At 41.7% G+C, this 18,240-nt stretch overlaps 1 protein-coding gene across 2 annotated transcripts; it reads right to left on the reverse strand.

Moving 5' to 3' along the window:
* Positions 1–1,609: 1,609 nt before the first annotated feature.
* On the reverse strand, positions 1,610–18,240 carry camkk1b (calcium/calmodulin-dependent protein kinase kinase 1, alpha b). 2 transcript variants are annotated; one of them, XM_080459391.1, is made up of 17 exons: positions 18,188–18,240; positions 15,507–15,834; positions 15,376–15,423; positions 13,064–13,117; positions 12,931–12,982; positions 12,713–12,855; positions 11,432–11,468; positions 11,324–11,345; positions 11,138–11,226; positions 9,677–9,876; positions 9,452–9,505; positions 9,296–9,369; positions 8,368–8,455; positions 8,088–8,216; positions 7,139–7,242; positions 5,257–5,307; positions 1,610–2,347 (listed from the first exon to the last, which is right to left on the reverse strand). In XM_080459391.1, exons 2-17 carry the CDS (start codon positions 15,759–15,761, stop codon positions 2,266–2,268), a joined length of 1,482 nt encoding a protein of 493 aa, XP_080315517.1. In that variant the 5' UTR covers positions 15,762–15,834; positions 18,188–18,240; the 3' UTR covers positions 1,610–2,265. The 2 variants fall into 2 exon arrangements, with proteins under 2 accessions (XP_080315517.1, XP_080315518.1); XM_080459392.1 differs by lacking the exon at positions 5,257–5,307 and having other exon boundaries at positions 1,883–2,347.

Consider the following 18,240-nt stretch of genomic DNA (forward strand, 5'->3'; position numbering starts at 1 on the left):
AGCGATCAAGCAAATAAACCTCGGTCCCAGCCCTGAAACAATGATAGAGTCAGTAGAATCATAGACAGTAGAGCAGAACAGAATGGGTTGTGGCGTTACTACCCGGGCAGTGTGCGCTGTGGAAAAAGAGCAGTCATACAGTGAAGTTACTATGATGGCAGTATTGTGCTGTTGCATGGCAACAGTTTCCACAGAAACCTTTGCTCAGAAACACTCGGCTTCGGGCTTCACAGAACTGCAGAAGAAAAAAGAAAAAAACAGCTGACTGCAGGAATACAAATGAAGTGGCTTCGCTTGCAGGAGATAAAGGCTGTTTTCTGTTTCCAGCTAATGCAGAAATTATAACATTATTGCATTTCGTTATCTAAATGCCCTTTGATTTGTGAGTGTATGTTATATACTGTAACAGGCTGCGGGCCGCCTGCAAACACAGGATGTTTACTCCCAGTTTATACTGAGAGACAGGAAGAGATGGAGGATTAAAGACTTTTAGTCAAAAACTGTCAAACTTTTATTCACCACTTTTGAATAAAGAACTAAATATCAACCCTTCTCCCTCTGAGGAAGAGGAAAGCAATGAAAGCCCATACACACCCAGGAAGAACATGCAGGTTCAGCAGCGAGGGCCTCCATGAACCAGTAACTCACCAGGCGCTGGGAAACATACAGTGGCTTTGCTAAAACGTCAATTAACCTCGTGAAGGTTTCCACATTTCGTCCCATTGCGACCACGAATTTAACAGATTTTATTGCGATTTTACACGATGGACCGACACATTGTGCCACAGGATTGTGAAGTGGAAGGAAAATGACAGATGGTTGTCATATTTCAAAGAACAGAACAGCAGAAGGTCTGGGTGTGTGACTGTGACGCGGGACGATGACTGGCAGCGGCTCTCTTGCTCAGGGATTTTACATTTTGCAGCGTCACGCCTCCTCCTCCTCCTCCTCCTCCTCCTCCTCCTCCTCCTCCTCCTCCTCTTCCTCTTCCTCCTCTTCCTCTTCGGCACTGTAACGTCTATTTTTACTTCACAATCAGAGAACTTCACTGGATGAAGTCACACAGCAGAGATGAAACCGGCTCGCCGCCATCTAACGCACACGTTCATCCAGTCACTCTTATTAATTGGAGCAAAAGTGAGACGAAGCAGTTTGAAGCAGTATTTGAATTAGTATATGAAGTTTGATCTCTGCAGTGGAGTCCTGAGGCTTCATGAAGTCATCATTATTAGATCCTCACGTCAAAGAAAACTATAAGCAGACACTTTACCAATCTAAATAGTAAAAGCATATCTTAGCTTCAGCAGTCCAACACATTCACAATCAATCACTCACATAGCTGCTGTGATTTCCTGGACTGTAAGTAATCCGATTACATTGTGCAACATTGGATTATGGTTGCTGTCGGAGCTTCATATGTAACCTTGAATGTTTAAAGTTTTATTTTCTGTAGTCCTGCTTTAACACGTTGTTGATTGAGGATGTCCAACAGTGTTTCTCCACTGTAAAGTTTTGACAAATGAGATGTCAGACGGAGGTCTGTAACGGTGTCTGGGAAGAAGAAAAACCTTGTGAAGACTGAAACATTTAATTGTTTGTTTTTATTTTTAATATCTCAGATACTGTGTTGATTCTACTGCTCTGATTCTCCCTGTAAAATTGTTTTAAGTTGCTTAAGGGCACTTCAGAAGGGTGGGTACATGTATTTTTGTCTTTATTGCATCACAATGCCGCCCTCTGTTGGTCTGCAGGAGGAAGTGCAGTCACATAAAGCCCTGCCTTTGTCGATATAATGTTCAGGACCTTTCATTCACATAATATTACATTGTTTTAATCAGTGTTGGGTGTAAACCGACAAAATAAAACAAAACAAAACAACTCACCGAATAAAACTGCTGTGATTGTGCATGTAGTAAAAGTTTTATTGACAGAAAAAACATTATTCAAAGTTAAATCATTGCTGTGTGATCGTCTTCACGAACTGTAGGAAAATGTAAAAATATCTTTTTTGGGGAGCATATTTACATTTTTTAAAGTGATGTAAATGTTGAGAGAGTAGTAAACAAGCATAGTGCCGGCTGTGAAATACGACATAACGTGTGACGACTTCACACTTAATGCAGTAAAAGTCTCTATTTTCAATATTGCTAGAGCACAAAAACTCAGGATTGTGAATTCACATTGAGCGTGAAGCAAAACACGGTCTAGAAAAAGACAGAATTAAAGGTACAAAACAGTTCTTTCCTCTTTTCCTTGTTGAAATGTTTAATCCGCACTCTCTGGTAGTGGTTCGTCCTCGTACAAGTCCTCCAGCTCTCCTTCTCTGCTCCCCTCGTTGCCGACATTCCTGCAGGCAACAAACACTCCGTCATGATGAGGAAGGCACTAATGAGATTGGAAATGATGAGGAGGAGGAGGAGGAGGAGGAGGAGGAGGAGGACAAGGAGGAGGAGGAGGACAAGGAGGGAGAGGAGGTAACAATAGACTATGGAAACTTGTCCTCCACAGCACCGTCATCACTTTCCTCCACCTTTATTAACCTGGAGGACAGCAGGATCATAAATGTAGTAATAAACATATAAGAAACTGCTTTTATGAAAAAAGAGAATAAGTCCCAGAGGAAAATATTTAATATATAGTATCTTATATATTGATTGGCAGAGAACATTATTTTGTATTATCAATACAATTAAGCCGATACATATGAATGTTTTGCACAACATATATATATAACAAATGTATACTTATCCACTTTTTTTGAAATTGCAAATATATGTACCTCTTGTAACAGCGAAAATGAATCATTAAGTCATTAATATTTTTGAGAGTGTAAAACAAAAAATCATATTCGAAATTGTCAATCGATTAAAAAAATCGATAAAAAAAAACTAACAAATTAATTGCACAATTTCCTGTAATTAATTGTGATTAATCACATTGTTTTTCTACAGAAGATTGAAACTTGTACTGGATATTCATTCAGGGAAAATCACAGAATTAATGTTTCTCTTGGCAAAATAATAAAAACATAAATTAATTAATTAATAAACATCTAACATAAGTCTGGGTTTTGTTAGAGTGCAGGTCCTCCACTTTGGAAATTTGAATATTTCTAGAAACAAAGTTGTAAAGTTATCACATGATTAAAGTGGCAATAACGCCCGAGCATGCGCGCTGTTTGGATGTTTCCTAGTTGTGTAATAAAGTTCTAAAAAAAAACCTGGAGGAAAGCAGAGAGGAGGAAGAGGAGGAGGAGGAGGAGGAGAAGGAGAAGGGAAAGAAGGAGGAGACAAGGAGGAGGAAGAGGAGGAGGAGGAGGAGGAGGAGGAGGAGGGGGAGGAGGAGGAGGAGAGCTGAGAGAAAGAAGCCAATAAAAAAGCCTGACAAGCAGCCAGCATGTTGTTCTGATGCATCACTGCTGACAGCTTTGTGTTGTCTTGTTCCTCTCAAATCCTCTTAATGTGGACAAACAAGCCGAGGTCCAGTACGAGGCTCAGTACGAGGCTCAGTACGAGGTCCAGTACGAGGCTCAGTACGAGGTCCAGTACGAGGCTCAGTACGAGGCAAAGTATGAGGTCCAGTACGAGGCTCAGTACGAGGCTCAGTACGAGGTCCAGTACGAGGCTCAGTACGAGGCAAAGTATGAGGTCCAGTACGAGGCTCAGTACGAGGTCCAGTACGAGGCTCAGTACGAGGCAAAGTATGAGGTCCAGTACGAGGCTCAGTACGAGGCTCAGTACGAGGTCCAGTACGAGGCTCAGTACGAGGCAAAGTATGAGGTCCAGTACGAGGCTCAGTACGAGGTCCAGTATGAGGCTCAGTACAAGGCAAAGTACGAGGCCCAGTACGAGGTCCAGTACAAGGCTGAGTACGAGGTCCAGTACGAGGCTCATTATGAGGTCCAGTACGAGGCTCAGTACAAGGTCCAGTTAGCCCAGTACGAGGTCCAGTACAAGGCCCAGTACAAGGTCCAGTAAGAGGCTCAGTACAAGGTCTAGTATGAGGTCTAGTACGAGGTCCAGTACGAGGCTCAGTACGAGGCAAAGTATGAGGTCCAGTACGAGGCTCAGTACGAGGCAAAGTATGAGGTCCAGTACGAGGCTCAGTACGAGGCTCAGTACGAGGTCCAGTACGAGGCTCAGTACGAGGTCCAGTACGAGGCTCAGTACGAGGCAAAGTATGAGGTCCAGTACGAGGCTCAGTACGAGGTCCAGTATGAGGCTCAGTACAAGGCAAAGTACGAGGCTCAGTACGAGGTCCAGTACGAGGCTCAGTACAAGGCAAAGTACGAGGTCCAGTACAAGGCTGAGTACGAGGTCCAGTACGAGGCTCATTATGAGGTCCAGTACGAGGCTCAGTACAAGGTCCAGTTAGCCCAGTACGAGGTCCAGTACAAGGCCCAGTACAAGGTCCAGTAAGAGGCTCAGTACAAGGTCCAGTATGAGGTCTAGTACGAGGTCCAGTACGAGGCTCAATACGAGGTCCAGTACGAGGTTCAGTACGAGGCCCAGTACGAGGCCCAGTATGAGGTCCAGTATGAGGCTCAGTACGAGGTCCAGTACGAGGCCCAGTACGAGGTCCAGTACGAGGCCCAGTATGAGGCCCAGTATGATCGTCCAGTACGAGGCCCAGTATGAGGCCCAGTACGAGGCTCAGTAGGAGGTCCAGTATGAGGCCCAGTATGATCGTCCAGTACGAGGCCTAGTACGAGACTCAGTACGAGGTCCAGTACGAGGCCCAGTATGATCGTCCAGTACGAGGTCCAGTACGAGGCCTAGTACGAGGCTCAGTACGAGGTCCAGTACGAGGCTCAGTACGAGGTCCAGTACGAGGCTCAGTACGAGGTCCAGTACGAGGCCCAGTACGAGGTCCAGTACGAGGCCCAGTACGAGGCCTAGTACGATCGTCCAGTACGAGGTCCAGTACGAAGTCCAGTACGAGGCTCAGTACGAGGCTCAGTACGAGGTTCAGTACGAGGCCCAGTACAAGGTCCAGTACGAGGCTCAGTACGAGGTCCAGTACGAGGCCCAGTACGAGGCCCAGTATGAGGTCCAGTACAAGGCCCAGTACGAGGGCCAGTACGAGGTCCAGTACGAAGTCTAGTACGAGGCTCAATACGAGGTACAGTACGAGGTCCAGTACGAGGTCCAGTACGAGGTCCAGTACGAAGTCTAGTACGAGGCCCAGTACGAAGTCTAGTCCGAGGCCCAGTACGAAGTCTAGTACGAGGCCCAAACGCTTTTCAGGAACATTTACCTCAAGGAAGGATGAAGCAGCAGCGAGGACCCCAATAAGCCCCAAGCATCACTGCAAGAAGGAGATGTGATAGAAGAGGCGGCAGTTTATAGTCGTTAGCAAAGTGAGGTTACACTGAGTATCTGTTCTGACAGTATTATGCAGTGAGATCTGTGGCAGAGAGGAATTTAAAGTTAATAATATTAACTAAATTCAACTGGGGATTTGTTGGTTTTAATGCTGCTTATGTGCAATATTCTGCCCATGTTCATTCTATTTTATTGTTTTTTTTATTTGATGTTATTCCCTCTCATACTGGATTGCATTTATCTTGTCTTGAATATGTTGTCAATAGATTCTATTATCTAATGTTTTTAATCTAGTTTGTTAATAATGCACCATCCAGTGGCAGTAAGTCATATTTTCATCATGCCCCCGTGCATGATGACCAATTAAATTAAATTAAATTAAAATGTAAAAATTACAATAAATAAAACAATCAATTAAATCAAATCAAATCAAATTAAATTAATATAACTTTAATGTATTTACAGTTTATATAAATTAAATTAAATTAAATTAAATTAAATTAGCTTCATGCTGCACAGTTGTCTGTGAATCAGTTAATTTAGCTGCAGTGACACAAAACTCATTACTCATTAGATGCAGTTTTCAACAATTACACAATGAGTGGTGCCTTATTGTCGTCGCAACATACTGAGATTTGCATTTTCAATAAAATGCTTTTCAACATCTATATATTTCACACTATTTAGTTTGGATTCATTATACCTGCAGTATTTTTATGTTATCTCATCTATCTTTGGAAAAGTGTGTACAGTTTATATTTAACTTTAATGTACTCCTTTATTTCAACAAACCGAAGTTCATCACAAAGAGCAGAACTTCTTCACTGTTAAAAATATTTGTCTGGTTTTTACAGGACATCTTCAATAAGGTTGATCATGAGACACAAATGTAAAATAACATTCAGGGAAGTTTTGGAGCTTTTGGATTTTAACTATTGTTCAATTTCCTGATTATGGAGGGCAAAACCTTAAGGAGATGGTATTTTTTTTATTGAATCATAAAATCAGCCAGAGATGGAAATTGAATAAATTTAAAAAGGAAACGTCAACACACTTTACAAATGCAGTAAATATATTTACAGTTATTTGTTTTATAATTATTGATTCGCTGCCGTGCCCCTGAAGTTTGAACATGAATTGAATTATTATTAAAAACTGAAACACAAAACCACGACACATCATCCCTCCAAGAAGATCAATCTGGGAAAGCGTTGATCTTCTTTAAGCGAGCAGCAGAGCTCGTCTGAAGCCCAGGATACCTCTGAGTCGTTGCTCCACACAAACTGCTTGAAGGACAAAACTAAGCAGTGCAGTGGCTGCTCTGCTCTGCTGCTCTTCTGCTGCTGCTGCTGCTCTGCTGCTGCTGCTCTGCAGCACTTCTGCTGCTGTTCTGTTGCTGTTCTGTTGCTCTTCTGCTGCTGCTGCTCTGCTGTTCTACTGCTGCTGCTGCTCTTCTGCAGCTCTTCTGCTGCTCTGCTGCTGCTGCTCTTCTGCTGCTGCCCTACTGCTGCTCTGCTGCTGTTGCTCTTCCGCTGCTCTGCTGCTGCTCTACTGCTCTGCTGCTGCTCTTCTGCTGCTTCTGCTGCTTCTGCTGCTGCTCTGCTGCAGAGGTGCGGAGTGAGCTGCTAATCAAGGCCCAAAACAAAGCAAACACACTGAGAAGCAGCTCAGTTTTCAGCTCAAAGATTAGACGCTCTACGCTTCAGTGGTGAAGGATGGAACTGATCTATTTTTATCTCAGCAGCTGCTTTGTTTCGTTGCCTAATCGCTTTGGCAGAGCGGAGCAGGTGGGATTTGCAGAGCAGGCTACTTACGTAAGGAGACCTCCAGGGGCAGACATGGACCTCTCGGCCCGGCGGCCATGACACTCGAAGGGATTACTGAAAGAACGCTTCCTCAGCATGGACTTCACCAGAATCTGCAGTGGACATCAGAGGAGAGACAAAGACAAATCACACACCTTCCATATCAGACCGGCTCTTTTTGAATCTGCTTTTAGAGGTGAGTTTATATAAAAACCATGTTTTAGAAGCATGTAAAGCATCAGCTTAACAAACCTGATGAATCATTTTCAGGATCATAAAATAGAGAAAACGTATCTTTAAAAACAAGTAAAATAGGTGTATAGAAATAGTTAAAACTAGGAATAAACAGGCAGGATTGTCAGACCTCGATATGTAACGACGACCAAGTTGCTATAAAATATGATGTAATAAAATAATAATGTAACAAGAAGTTGAGCCCAAAACCTAAAAACTTCATATTTCATTATGAGGCAGGCAAAATGCAGCTCTTTGTTTTTCAAGGTCAGATGACAAAATTCCAATTATTCCTGGCAGCTCCTAGGAAGAGATTACCTCCATGATGAGATTAATCCTCTGGAGCTTCTAGGAAAGCAGCAGACTGACTCTTAAGACAACAATGGAACCGGCCACATCTCTGACTGACCGGGACTCTTTTTACTGAGTTTGGTAAAGTTAAGAAGGAGAATGTTCACGTCCAGGAGCTTGAGCCGCCTTTCAAAGTCCATAGATCACGACTGCCTATAAGTTAAAACACTGACATTGTATTATGTCTCCTTAATGATTTGATGTCAATCCTGTTTTATGTTTCCACCAGCAGGAGATTCAATGGAGTTTGTTTTTTTTGACATTTCAAGCCACAAAAAACAGACAAAAAGTTTCCTGAAAGCATAAAAATTGCCGATTTTATGATGTGAAAGTGAGAAATGAGTCATGAAAGGAGTGAAGATGTGCGACTCACCACGGCAGAGAGGCTGGGGATGAGCTTGACGCTGTTCTGCACCTCCTCCTCGGTGACCTCCAGCGCCGTGCAGTGCTCCTCCTCCAGAGGGAGGGGGTTGCAGCCGCCCTCCGTCACCCACGGATGGAGCTGCACCACACACACACACACACACACACACACACACACACACACACACACACACACACACACACACACACACACACACACACACACACACATGAGAAACACACACATCCACAGCGTGAGGCGTTACCGCCGCTGACTCAGCAGATCTCACTTTTATTTTGGGGATGGTGATTCTTCTCTCGGGGGTTTTGTCCAGCATCTTCTGAATGAGCTCCTTCAGCTGGTTACTGACCGCCGGCCTGTCGTTCAAACACCACAGGCAGAAGATATGAACACAGATGATGAACGTGCGTCACGTGATATGAAACTACAGAGTCTCACAATCTTTATCTACATCGATCCCTCTATTGCTGATTTCTGTGCTGCTTGAGAAATCTGTAAAATTATGTTTTTTTAATTTATAGATCGGGGTTGGTGTTTCTTTATTTTCCCACACAAGAGCTTTAAAATGGAGGTGAATTGCTTCCTTGTTTATCACGAGACGAGGACGTTGTCAAAGCAACATGTCAAGAATTGTGTTTGCCAAATGTGACTGTGGATCAATGGATGGAGCAGGCGTTGAAAGGCAGTGGAGTTTGTAAGCAAACAAGGAGCCACAAATGGGCTTCTGAGTTTAGTTTTTATATTTTAAAGGACAGAGAAGAAAACTTGGCTCTGACTTGATCAAAACCAGCAGTGAGATGGAGCAGATGATCCCTGAAAGGAGCTTTTTTCATTTTAGATCTTATTGGGATCAATTCGTAGCTCACTCATGGTCGCATTTCATTTCTGCTCATTGTTCATCCCATTTTGCATCATATCTGAGTCACACTGCACCTCCCGGTTGCCATTTTGTCCCTTTGTGGTCATTTAAAGGCTCCTGATTCAGGATCTTGTAGGTCAGTTTTAAGATACGATACAAGGAATAAAGTTATATAACATAATTACACATTGAAAAAACACATTTACAGATTGATGGCTTGAAAACATTGTGTCAGATTAGAATGAATAAATCCCCCTCCAGTCACTGCAGTCAGTTTCTTGTATGAACTGTAATAGATCAAATTCAATGGTATGAACCATTAAAAAGCTTTTCTCACGTCTCTGGAAACTCCACCGGTTTGTTCTTGATCTTATTGTGCAGAGAAACGATGTATTCGTCATAAAAGGGGCACTGGAGCAGAGCAAACAGAGCATACGTTGGAAGAATGGACCGGCTTCACGTTGTGCATAAATCTGCCTGGAAACATGCTCACCTTCCCAAAGACGAAACAGTAGAGTGTTACTCCCATCGCCCACACGTCTAATGCCTGGTAAACAAACAACAATAATCAGCATGTGTCATCGGAGAGAGGCTCTCAGTAGGCGGGGGAACAACAGCATTTCTTGATAATTCCTCATAATTAATCACAGCTTGATACGATGACTCACGTAGAAAAAGAAAAAGAGAATGAGTTGTGCAATCCACAGTTTGGACTCACTTTTCCAGTGAAGCTCTGCTCGTGTTCCGTCATGGTCTCCGGGGCCATGAAGGCCGGCGTCCCGGCCGTGCCCGACAGGAGGGCGTCCGTCCCCACGAACTCTTTGCTCACGCCGAAATCTGCGAGCTTCACGCGACCGTCGTCCCCCAACAGCAGGTTGGAGGGTTTGATGTCTCTGTGGATGATCTTGTGGTAGTGCACTAAACAGAAACATCACACGTTCATTAGAATGTTATAGGAGCTCTCTTTGGAAATATTAAAGTGAGCAGCTGACTCTGGGTGGAGGCGGTGTGCTTCCTGTGCAGGCAGACACATAATTACACCTACATGTAAAGTCAGCGGTGACCCTCACATACATGCAAGGACATGCAAACTACACATAGAGACGTCTTCCAAGTCCAGTTGGCCTGATTCAGTTTGCATTAAGACGCTTCCTCCCTGGACGATTGAAAATATACTTAGAGGAAGTATTGGGGAAGGTAGTTGGGTTTGAATGTAACCGGGCAGCGTCATCGTCATTTAACCAGATTCAACATGTTCAGTCGATGAAACTCTGGAAAAGTGAATTATCTTCTTAACCGCTGGCGTCTCCAATAAAGACATTCAACATGCTGACATGTGACTGAACGTGATGAGATAAACAATATTCAACGAGGGGGCTCATTCTGAGGGGGAAATGTTACTGGTTCAATTGTGATACTGAAAAGAGGAAATTTATAACATTTAAAAATGTTTAACTGTTAAATGATCATAACACAGTATACTATGATGATGATGATGATGATGATGATGATGATGATGATGATGATGGTGAAAAATAATAACAGAGTAGACAATGGCAAAATCATTGCTTTGTGTCATTGAGAAAAGTTTCAATAGCAAAATCCAAAGTACTAAACCTTTCAGTTGGAGGGGAAAGCTGCAGTTTATCAGAGTATTAGTACCTTCACACAGCTTTAATCCCACTGCACACACAACTCTTACTTATTAATTCATTTATTTATTTATTTCCAAACATGTCCCAAAAGGAAATAAGGGAAATAAATCAATAAATCAATAAATCAATAATAAGGAACATCTAAATGAGTAAACCAGAGTTCATGCGACAAACATTCACATTTTACCATATGTGCTTTAAATGTTTGAAAAGTTGGCGGTGAATGGTGTGAGAATATGTTGATTACCAGCTTGTCTTTGAATAAATAAATTTCCGCCCTTTGGTTTGTTTGGTTTGAATTATGTGTTGTGAAGTCTTCCAGTATTCTCAGCAGATGTGTCCTCATGAGACGAGGACACACGACTGAACCTCACTCACGGACAGTTTTCTACCGTCCTGATAAGGAAAAGGTAGTTGTGGATGAGGAGCGACGTCTTTCACTCGGAAACCAAACAGACACGTTGACCTCCTCTCCTAAAATGTGTGTTTCACCAGTAAATCTTGAAAACACTCAGTGAACTCACGATACTCGATTCCCAGGACGACGTCTCTGAAGTAAAAACGAGCCTGTTCCTCTGTCAGAGGCTCGTCTGTAGGAACCTCCATCACCGGACTGACGGCAGGAGAGACGGAAAACACCAGACATCAATATTCTCAGTGTGAAGCATCTCCACCCCTCCAACATCCCGCCTGCCTCTACTGACACGTACCCCTTGGTCATCAGCTCGAAGGCTTGAGGACAAACAGAGTTTAGTCACGTTTGGTCTTTGCACAGAGAAAAGATGACGTTATTACGGCCTGAGTGAAGGATTTCCTACCCATGTGAAGTCCGTCTTCATCAGGGTCATCAAGCACCTGCAAGAAGCCTCAACATGTGACTCTTCTGGAATAAAAACCAACGTGCAAATCCAGAAACATTGTCTTGACTTTAACCTCTAAAGCCCGAGGGAAAGTGGCGGCCTGAGCTCCTGAACATTAATCTGATACCAAACACCTTCACTCACACACCAGGTCCAGTTCCAACACACAGGAACCTGTAGGAGTGTACGTCCAGAACATTTCAACTTCCCATTCAAATTCAAATTTTTCTCCATGTCTCTTCCTTTAACTTCTCCCTTTCATCTGCTCTCAGCGTCTCCTTCTGTGTGACGTCCTGCTTTCCTTATCCTGTATATGTGTGTCAGTCCAGTCGTGAGCAGCTCCCACCAGACTCTGATCATTTTAATCACATCATGAATCAGCTGCATAGAAAATGTGATTAAAATCTGCAGTCTGAATATACTCCTCTCCTATATGGCTGATTTTCATCAGACATTATTTCCCCTGAATATTTTTATTGGGAGGAAAGGCAGAGCAATACAGCATCATCATCATTTCACATCCATAAGTTAAATAAAACTGTACCTCTGAGATGCTTTGCAGTTTAACAAATATATTTAAAAAACAACCAAACAAATTAATAATAATAATAATAATAATAATAATAATAATAACAATAATAATAATAATAATAATAATAATAATAATAATAATAATAATAATAATAATAATAATAATAATAATAATAATAATTTTAAATAGAGAAAAGATTGTGAGGGAAACATTCCTTCTCCTTTAATAATTTTTTATAAAGAACGACTTTGGGCAAAACAAACAACAACAAGAAATTAACAGCAGAATTAATAAGAAAAACAATAGAAATCCTAGTGAATAAAGTATAAAAAGGGAAATATCTAATAATAATAATCATAATAATAATAATAATAATAATAATAATAATAATAATAATAATAATACAAACTCATTGATTTTCTTCAGAAATCATGAACCTTCAGTCAGCTCACTCGTGATTCAGATTCATACCAATGATTCAAACTGTCCTCCAGTGATTTCTCACAGCTTTATTGCACTTCAGTGTTTTTCTGAGGTGAACTTTGTTATGTACGGCGTTTATAGGGGAAATATTACGAGAAATGAAATTTAATGTCTGAGAAAGTCTATGAATGATATACAGTATTTGAGGTAATCTAAAAAAAAGACTCCAGCTTTACTCTGCAGTGTGCAGCTTTCAATGTTTTCTGACTCCAGTCGTCTCTCACCTCCACCAGCCTGACAACGTTGGGATGATTCAGTTTCTTCAGGATGGCGATCTCTTTGTAAACCCGTTCCAGAGGCAACACGGCTTTTGGGAAGGGATCCTGCTGTGGCTGCGGGGAGTTTGACCCCGGAGACGGCAGGCGGCCTGGAAGCACAGAAACCCTCCTCACCACCGACACCACCACATCCACACCAAGCTCTCAGACAGCGTTTGACTCACGTAGAAATCCACACTGCCTCATCAGCTTCTTCTTGGAAACGACTTTCATCGCCTTGATAAACACGACAAAGCAAATCAATGAAGGCAAACTGACATGAAACGTCAGAGTCCGCTGTGTGAAGCTTCAGCTTACGTAATACTGCTCAGAGTCTTCGTTGTAGGCCAACTTCACCACGCCGTACGAACCCTGCGGTGGAGAAACAACAGCTCTTCACTGAAACGGCTTCATAATTCACTTTTCATCCGTCTGCTCTAATTACTCTTGTTGTGTAGATTACAGAAAAGTTCTTCATCACATTTTTTATTTTACCTCTGTGGAAAGTAGTTGAATTACTTCAAAGTCATTTTCTTTTTTTTTTCATTTTATTTCAAACAAGCTCAAAATCACTACGGAGTCCACAGCGCCCACCAGACAACCAAAGATATTCCACCACACAAAGAACGAATAATTACAGCAGAAAAATAAACTCAGATAGCATGTCCGAAAAGGAACAGGAAGAAGTATAACTTATTAAACCCCAGCCCTTCTCCATAAATTATATAGCATTTTCATTATTTTTGTCATTTTATTTTAAGTTTATGCTACTTTTATGTGTTAGCTGTATGATGTGTGTTAAGGATTAAAGTTGTACTTCTTCAGTAAAAGAGGAGTTTAATAAAGTCACAACTGGACAAAACAACTCTAAATAATGTTAATCCTAAAAAGATTAAGGAGCTTCACAATAAAGAAGAATTAGGCCTTGTTTACACGACAACGTTTCACGTGACAACACCTAATCCGCAAAAAAAAGTGTGGGCGTTTCCACTGCAGCAGCGGACAGAGACAACAATGTAGTTAGTCTGCCGGGCCACTGGAGGGCGCTGTTGCTTGATTTTGTAATGAATCTACACAGACGTGTGCAGAGAACAAAACACTATAAAGGTGAAGAAAATGGAGAGAACCTGACATCAACATGGACTGATGACACATCGGATGATATCAGGGAGAGTCTCAACTATTAAACTACTGATCTGGAGGATAAAACTAGAATAAGGACTGCGGGTCGTACCACTACGGGTCGTACCACTACGGGTCGTACCACTACGGGTCGTACCACTACGGGTCGTACCACTACGGGTCGTACCACTACGGGTCGTACCACTACGGGTCGTACCACTACGGGGCCGCCATGTTTGTTTAAGTGGATGAGCAGGAGGGAGGGGGGGAGATGAGCAGTAACAGGCTCTGGAGCCTCCATCAGTCTCTGCAGGAGGGATTTGCGCCGTGAAAGAATCTTTCCACCTCGGGAGCCGGATTAAAAACTTTGCGGATACAGTGCATCCGCAAACTGGTGTCGTGTAAACGGACCCCCCAAAGGTGAACAAAGTTTTGCGGATACACTCAAATTCGTTGTCGTATAAACGGGGCCTAAAACAGAGAGATGCACTATAAATATTCAGCCAGCGTGTTTACCTGAAGATGCAAATGTTACTCAGGTTCTACTGGTAAGTTATTCAAAACTCACTCAAATACATTTGCATGTTACTATCCAGAATACTGAGTTATTTCAGGGTGAATCAGATGCTACGTTTTAAGTAAACAGGAGTTTAGTATCAAGGTAACAGCATTGCTCTTCAAAAAGATTAGGATAAGCTCATTCTGATAAAAAAAAATTATTTTATCAGTCCTTCAAAATAATTAAATTTATGAACTTAGGGGGAAGCACTGTCTGAATAAATGCTAACTAGAGATTGTGTGTGTGTGTATGTGTGTGTGTGTGGGGGGGGGGGGGGTATACTAAAACATAGATTATATATAACAATAATAATAAATATAACAAGATTTTCATAAGCTATAATTTAAGCTACAATTTAATATACCTGAAATGAAAACAAAACAAAAACAAAAAAACTGCAGAAGCGTATTGCATTCACAGGAAGAAATAAAAATCAACTCTTTTTTTCTGAATTAATGACATAATTATCTCATAATTATGAGAAAAGTATAATTATAAAAAGAATTTGGTTCTGTTTTCTGAATTTATGAGATTTCTAAGCATGAGATCGTTATTTCATAATTAGGAGATAACCAATTACATTTTTTTCAGACAACCATTATCCCATAAAATCAGGAAAAAAGAGTTGAATTGTTTTTATATTTGATTCTTTCTCGTAATTATGAGATAATTATCTCATTAATTAAAAAAAACAATTTCTATTTTTTCATGTGAATGCAATTCGCTTCTGTAACAACCAGAACATGGTGGATGATGTTGATTTGAAGAAGCTGAAGCTTGGTGGGAACAGCAGGTTCATAGTATCGGCAACGCGGCGGCTGAACGAAACCGTAGCTGAACCATGGAGGACAGCGGCTACTGACAATGCTAATAATGCTAACAGATGACTGGTTGGACCGGGTGGAGAGACAGCAGCTCCGCTGCAGTTTTGAGGTGAGGCTAAAATCACCTTTCCGATCTCCTTCTTCAGTTTGTACTGGTTCAGCTGCATGCAGTCCTGCGGGGATTAAAAGCAGAATTCATCATCTCCTCTCTGGTATTGATCAGAACTGATCAATCAGAGAGTCTGGGCCTCCTCGCCTCAGCGTCAGTGATGGACACTCGTTTGGTCTCGATGGTGGGCTGCCGGGCCATGCGGCTCCCTCGCTCCTGCAGAGACAACTTCCGGTCGGACAGTCGCCCCCTGTGGGCGGCGGCAGACCTCGGGGCCCCCGACCTGTAGCCGTTAGGCGGCGTCATGCGGTTGGCGGCCACGCTCATGGCCGCCACCATGTCGGCCAGCTCGGCGTGGTGGTCGCTGTCCGCCTCGGAGGAGAAGACGGAGTCGGTGCTCATGGTGGCTGGCGGTTCGAGTCACAGCAGGAGGCGCCGGAGGAGACGGGTCGGCTTCAGACGACGCATTGCTGTGCTGGACGGACGACAAGAAAGAATGACTTGTCCCTAATGCAAGGCAAGGCAAGGCAAGGCAAGTCTATTTCTAGAGCGCCATTCAAACAGGGCCATTCATGGCGCTTTACACAGAAATGAAAGAAATAGATAAAAACAAGTAATGAAGCTTTAGCAGGAGCATGAACCAGCCAGAGGACCACCGGGAGGGGAACCTCCTGTTCTATGACCTTTAACCTTTCTGGGACTCCAGTCAAAGTCTCTGCTCCCATTCCTTCGTAGAGGAACAAGGAACATAGAACCCCACAAATAATACTTGGGATTTAGTTTCTTTTGCGAAAGTAACAAAGAGTAAAACTGCCTAAATTCTTTTGTTTGGTACAAAGAGCAAAACCTGTGTATTAATTACATGAAACCCAAGTATTATTCTACCTTCTCTGGCAGGTTTACCATTAAATTATAATTGTCTGAAAAGTGAATATTTAAATCTGGAATAAACTCTGGCCATAGTGAGTCAGTGGTTGTTGTCAGTTCAGGGGATTGAAAAACGGCATAAAAACCAGAATAAATAAGGTAAAAGCTTTATTAAGATACATTTAATTAAGAAAGTAAAAATCGACTGTTTCTTTGAAAGCCTGTGCAAATAAAAATGTCTAAATTCCAGATTTAAAAGAAGTGAGTGTGTCAGCAGTCTTCAGGTGTCCAGGAAGTTGCTTCCACAGGTGAGGACCAAGATGCCTCGTCTACATTTGACTTGGTTTTATTTATTTCTGAAGCTGTGATATTAGTACAGCAACAACTCCTTTTGTTTTGTGGTTTTCTATCGACTAACTGGAGTTTTTGTTCTTCGGTGAATCTCAGAGCTTCCCTACCAGAGCGCCTCCCTGAGACACTTTTTTCACTTCACCCAGACTACAGTGACAATCACACAGGTCAAAGGTCAAAGTTTGTCTCACTTATTCTACTTTCCTCATATAATTTCTTGAGCAGATAGAAAGTTTAAACACTAAATGAAGGATCAGATGGTTGTGCTGTTCACTGGCTGAGGGCTGAGCTCGTCTACCAACAGGAGTATTAAAGAAGGTTGCTTAATGAAAAGGACTAATTGTATGTTTTTAATTTTATTAAACCTTCATGACAGCCAGCAGACATCATGTGTGAGGGACAGTTGGACATATTGAAACTGTCGTTTTAGTTTTTCTGCTGACATAAAGTTACAAGAAAACTCCATATACTGATTTGACGCTTTAAGCCTGGCTGTTTATCTCTCTTTATCTCTTCATACATCTATACCTTCAGAAAGGTTTCCGAGCCATCACAGTCCACTCTTATGGCATTTTCCCTTTTATGTTTTTGTCATTAAGCCAAACGTTTTGTGAAGCACTTTCAATTCATTGTGTAAAAACACATAAAACCTACAAATTCAGACAATATTTCTAACCAGTGACGCCGGTAACGCATTACTTAGTCTAGCATTACTTAGTAATGCATTACTCATTTGACCACTTTTTTATTTCAAAACCAGTAATCACATTAAAGTTACTTCTCCAAGTCACTGTGTGATACTATTATAGCATTACTATTGTAGCATTACTATTATAGCGTCATTATTGTAGCATTACTATTGTAGCATTATTATCATAGCGTCATTATTGTAGCATTGCTATTGTAGCGTTACTATTGTCGCATTATTATTGTAGCGGTAATATTGTAGCGGTAATGTAGCGTTACTATTGTAGCATTAGTATTGTAGCATTAATATTGTAGCATTACTATTGTAGCATTACTATTCCAGCGTTACTATTGTCGCATTATTATTGTAGCGGTAATATTGTAGCGTTACTATTGTAGCATTAATATTGTAGCATTACTATTGTAGCATTACTATTCCAGCATTACTATTGTTGTCCAACATAAACTCATTACTGATGTGAAGTTTACACACATTCATTATTGGTACACAGACTTTAATCACTGTTCAGGTCTGAAAAATACTACGAACTGAAAATCTGCTAATCCACCTGTTTATGTCACTATAGTCAGAGCTCATGTTCAAACCGGCCTGAGATAAGAAATGAACGATACATAAATATAAACAAAGCTTCAGAAATGGAGAAATCACAACCTCTAATGATGCAAACAGTTCAGAGTCTCCGAAACAAAATTGACTGAGGCCTCAGACCCAGTCCAGAGTGGTGAAAAGCTTCTTATGTAACACAGTGCAAAGCATCTAAATTCACTATATTTACACTGAACACACAGACTGACTCACAAGAAGGTGCACAAATATAAAACCCCACATTACAGAAACACGTAAATCTCTACAACTTTAATCAAAAAAACCAAACTGCAGGCAGAGTGAGAGATGTACTCACAGGGTGGAGACGTCCTGAGCAGAGGGTTGCTGTGGTCAATCTGCATGTTGTCA

This window comes from Lipophrys pholis (genome assembly GCF_963383615.2).
Source record: "Lipophrys pholis genome assembly, chromosome: 3".
NCBI lineage: Eukaryota > Metazoa > Chordata > Actinopteri > Blenniiformes > Blenniidae > Lipophrys > Lipophrys pholis.

Bases quoted from the DNA above. Each gene is read 5' to 3' on its own strand.
- camkk1b (XM_080459391.1), bottom strand. From the start codon at position 15,761: ATGAGCACCGACTCCGTCTTCTCCTCCGAGGCGGACAGCGACCACCAC. The intron at 8,456-9,295 runs GTGAGAAAAGCT...TTTGAACGACAG, and splicing joins CCGGTGGAGTTTCCAGAGAC to GCCGGCGGTCAGTAACCAGC. The intron at 8,217-8,367 runs GTGAGATCTGCT...TGTGTGGTGCAG, and splicing joins TCACCATCCCCAAAATAAAA to CTCCATCCGTGGGTGACGGA.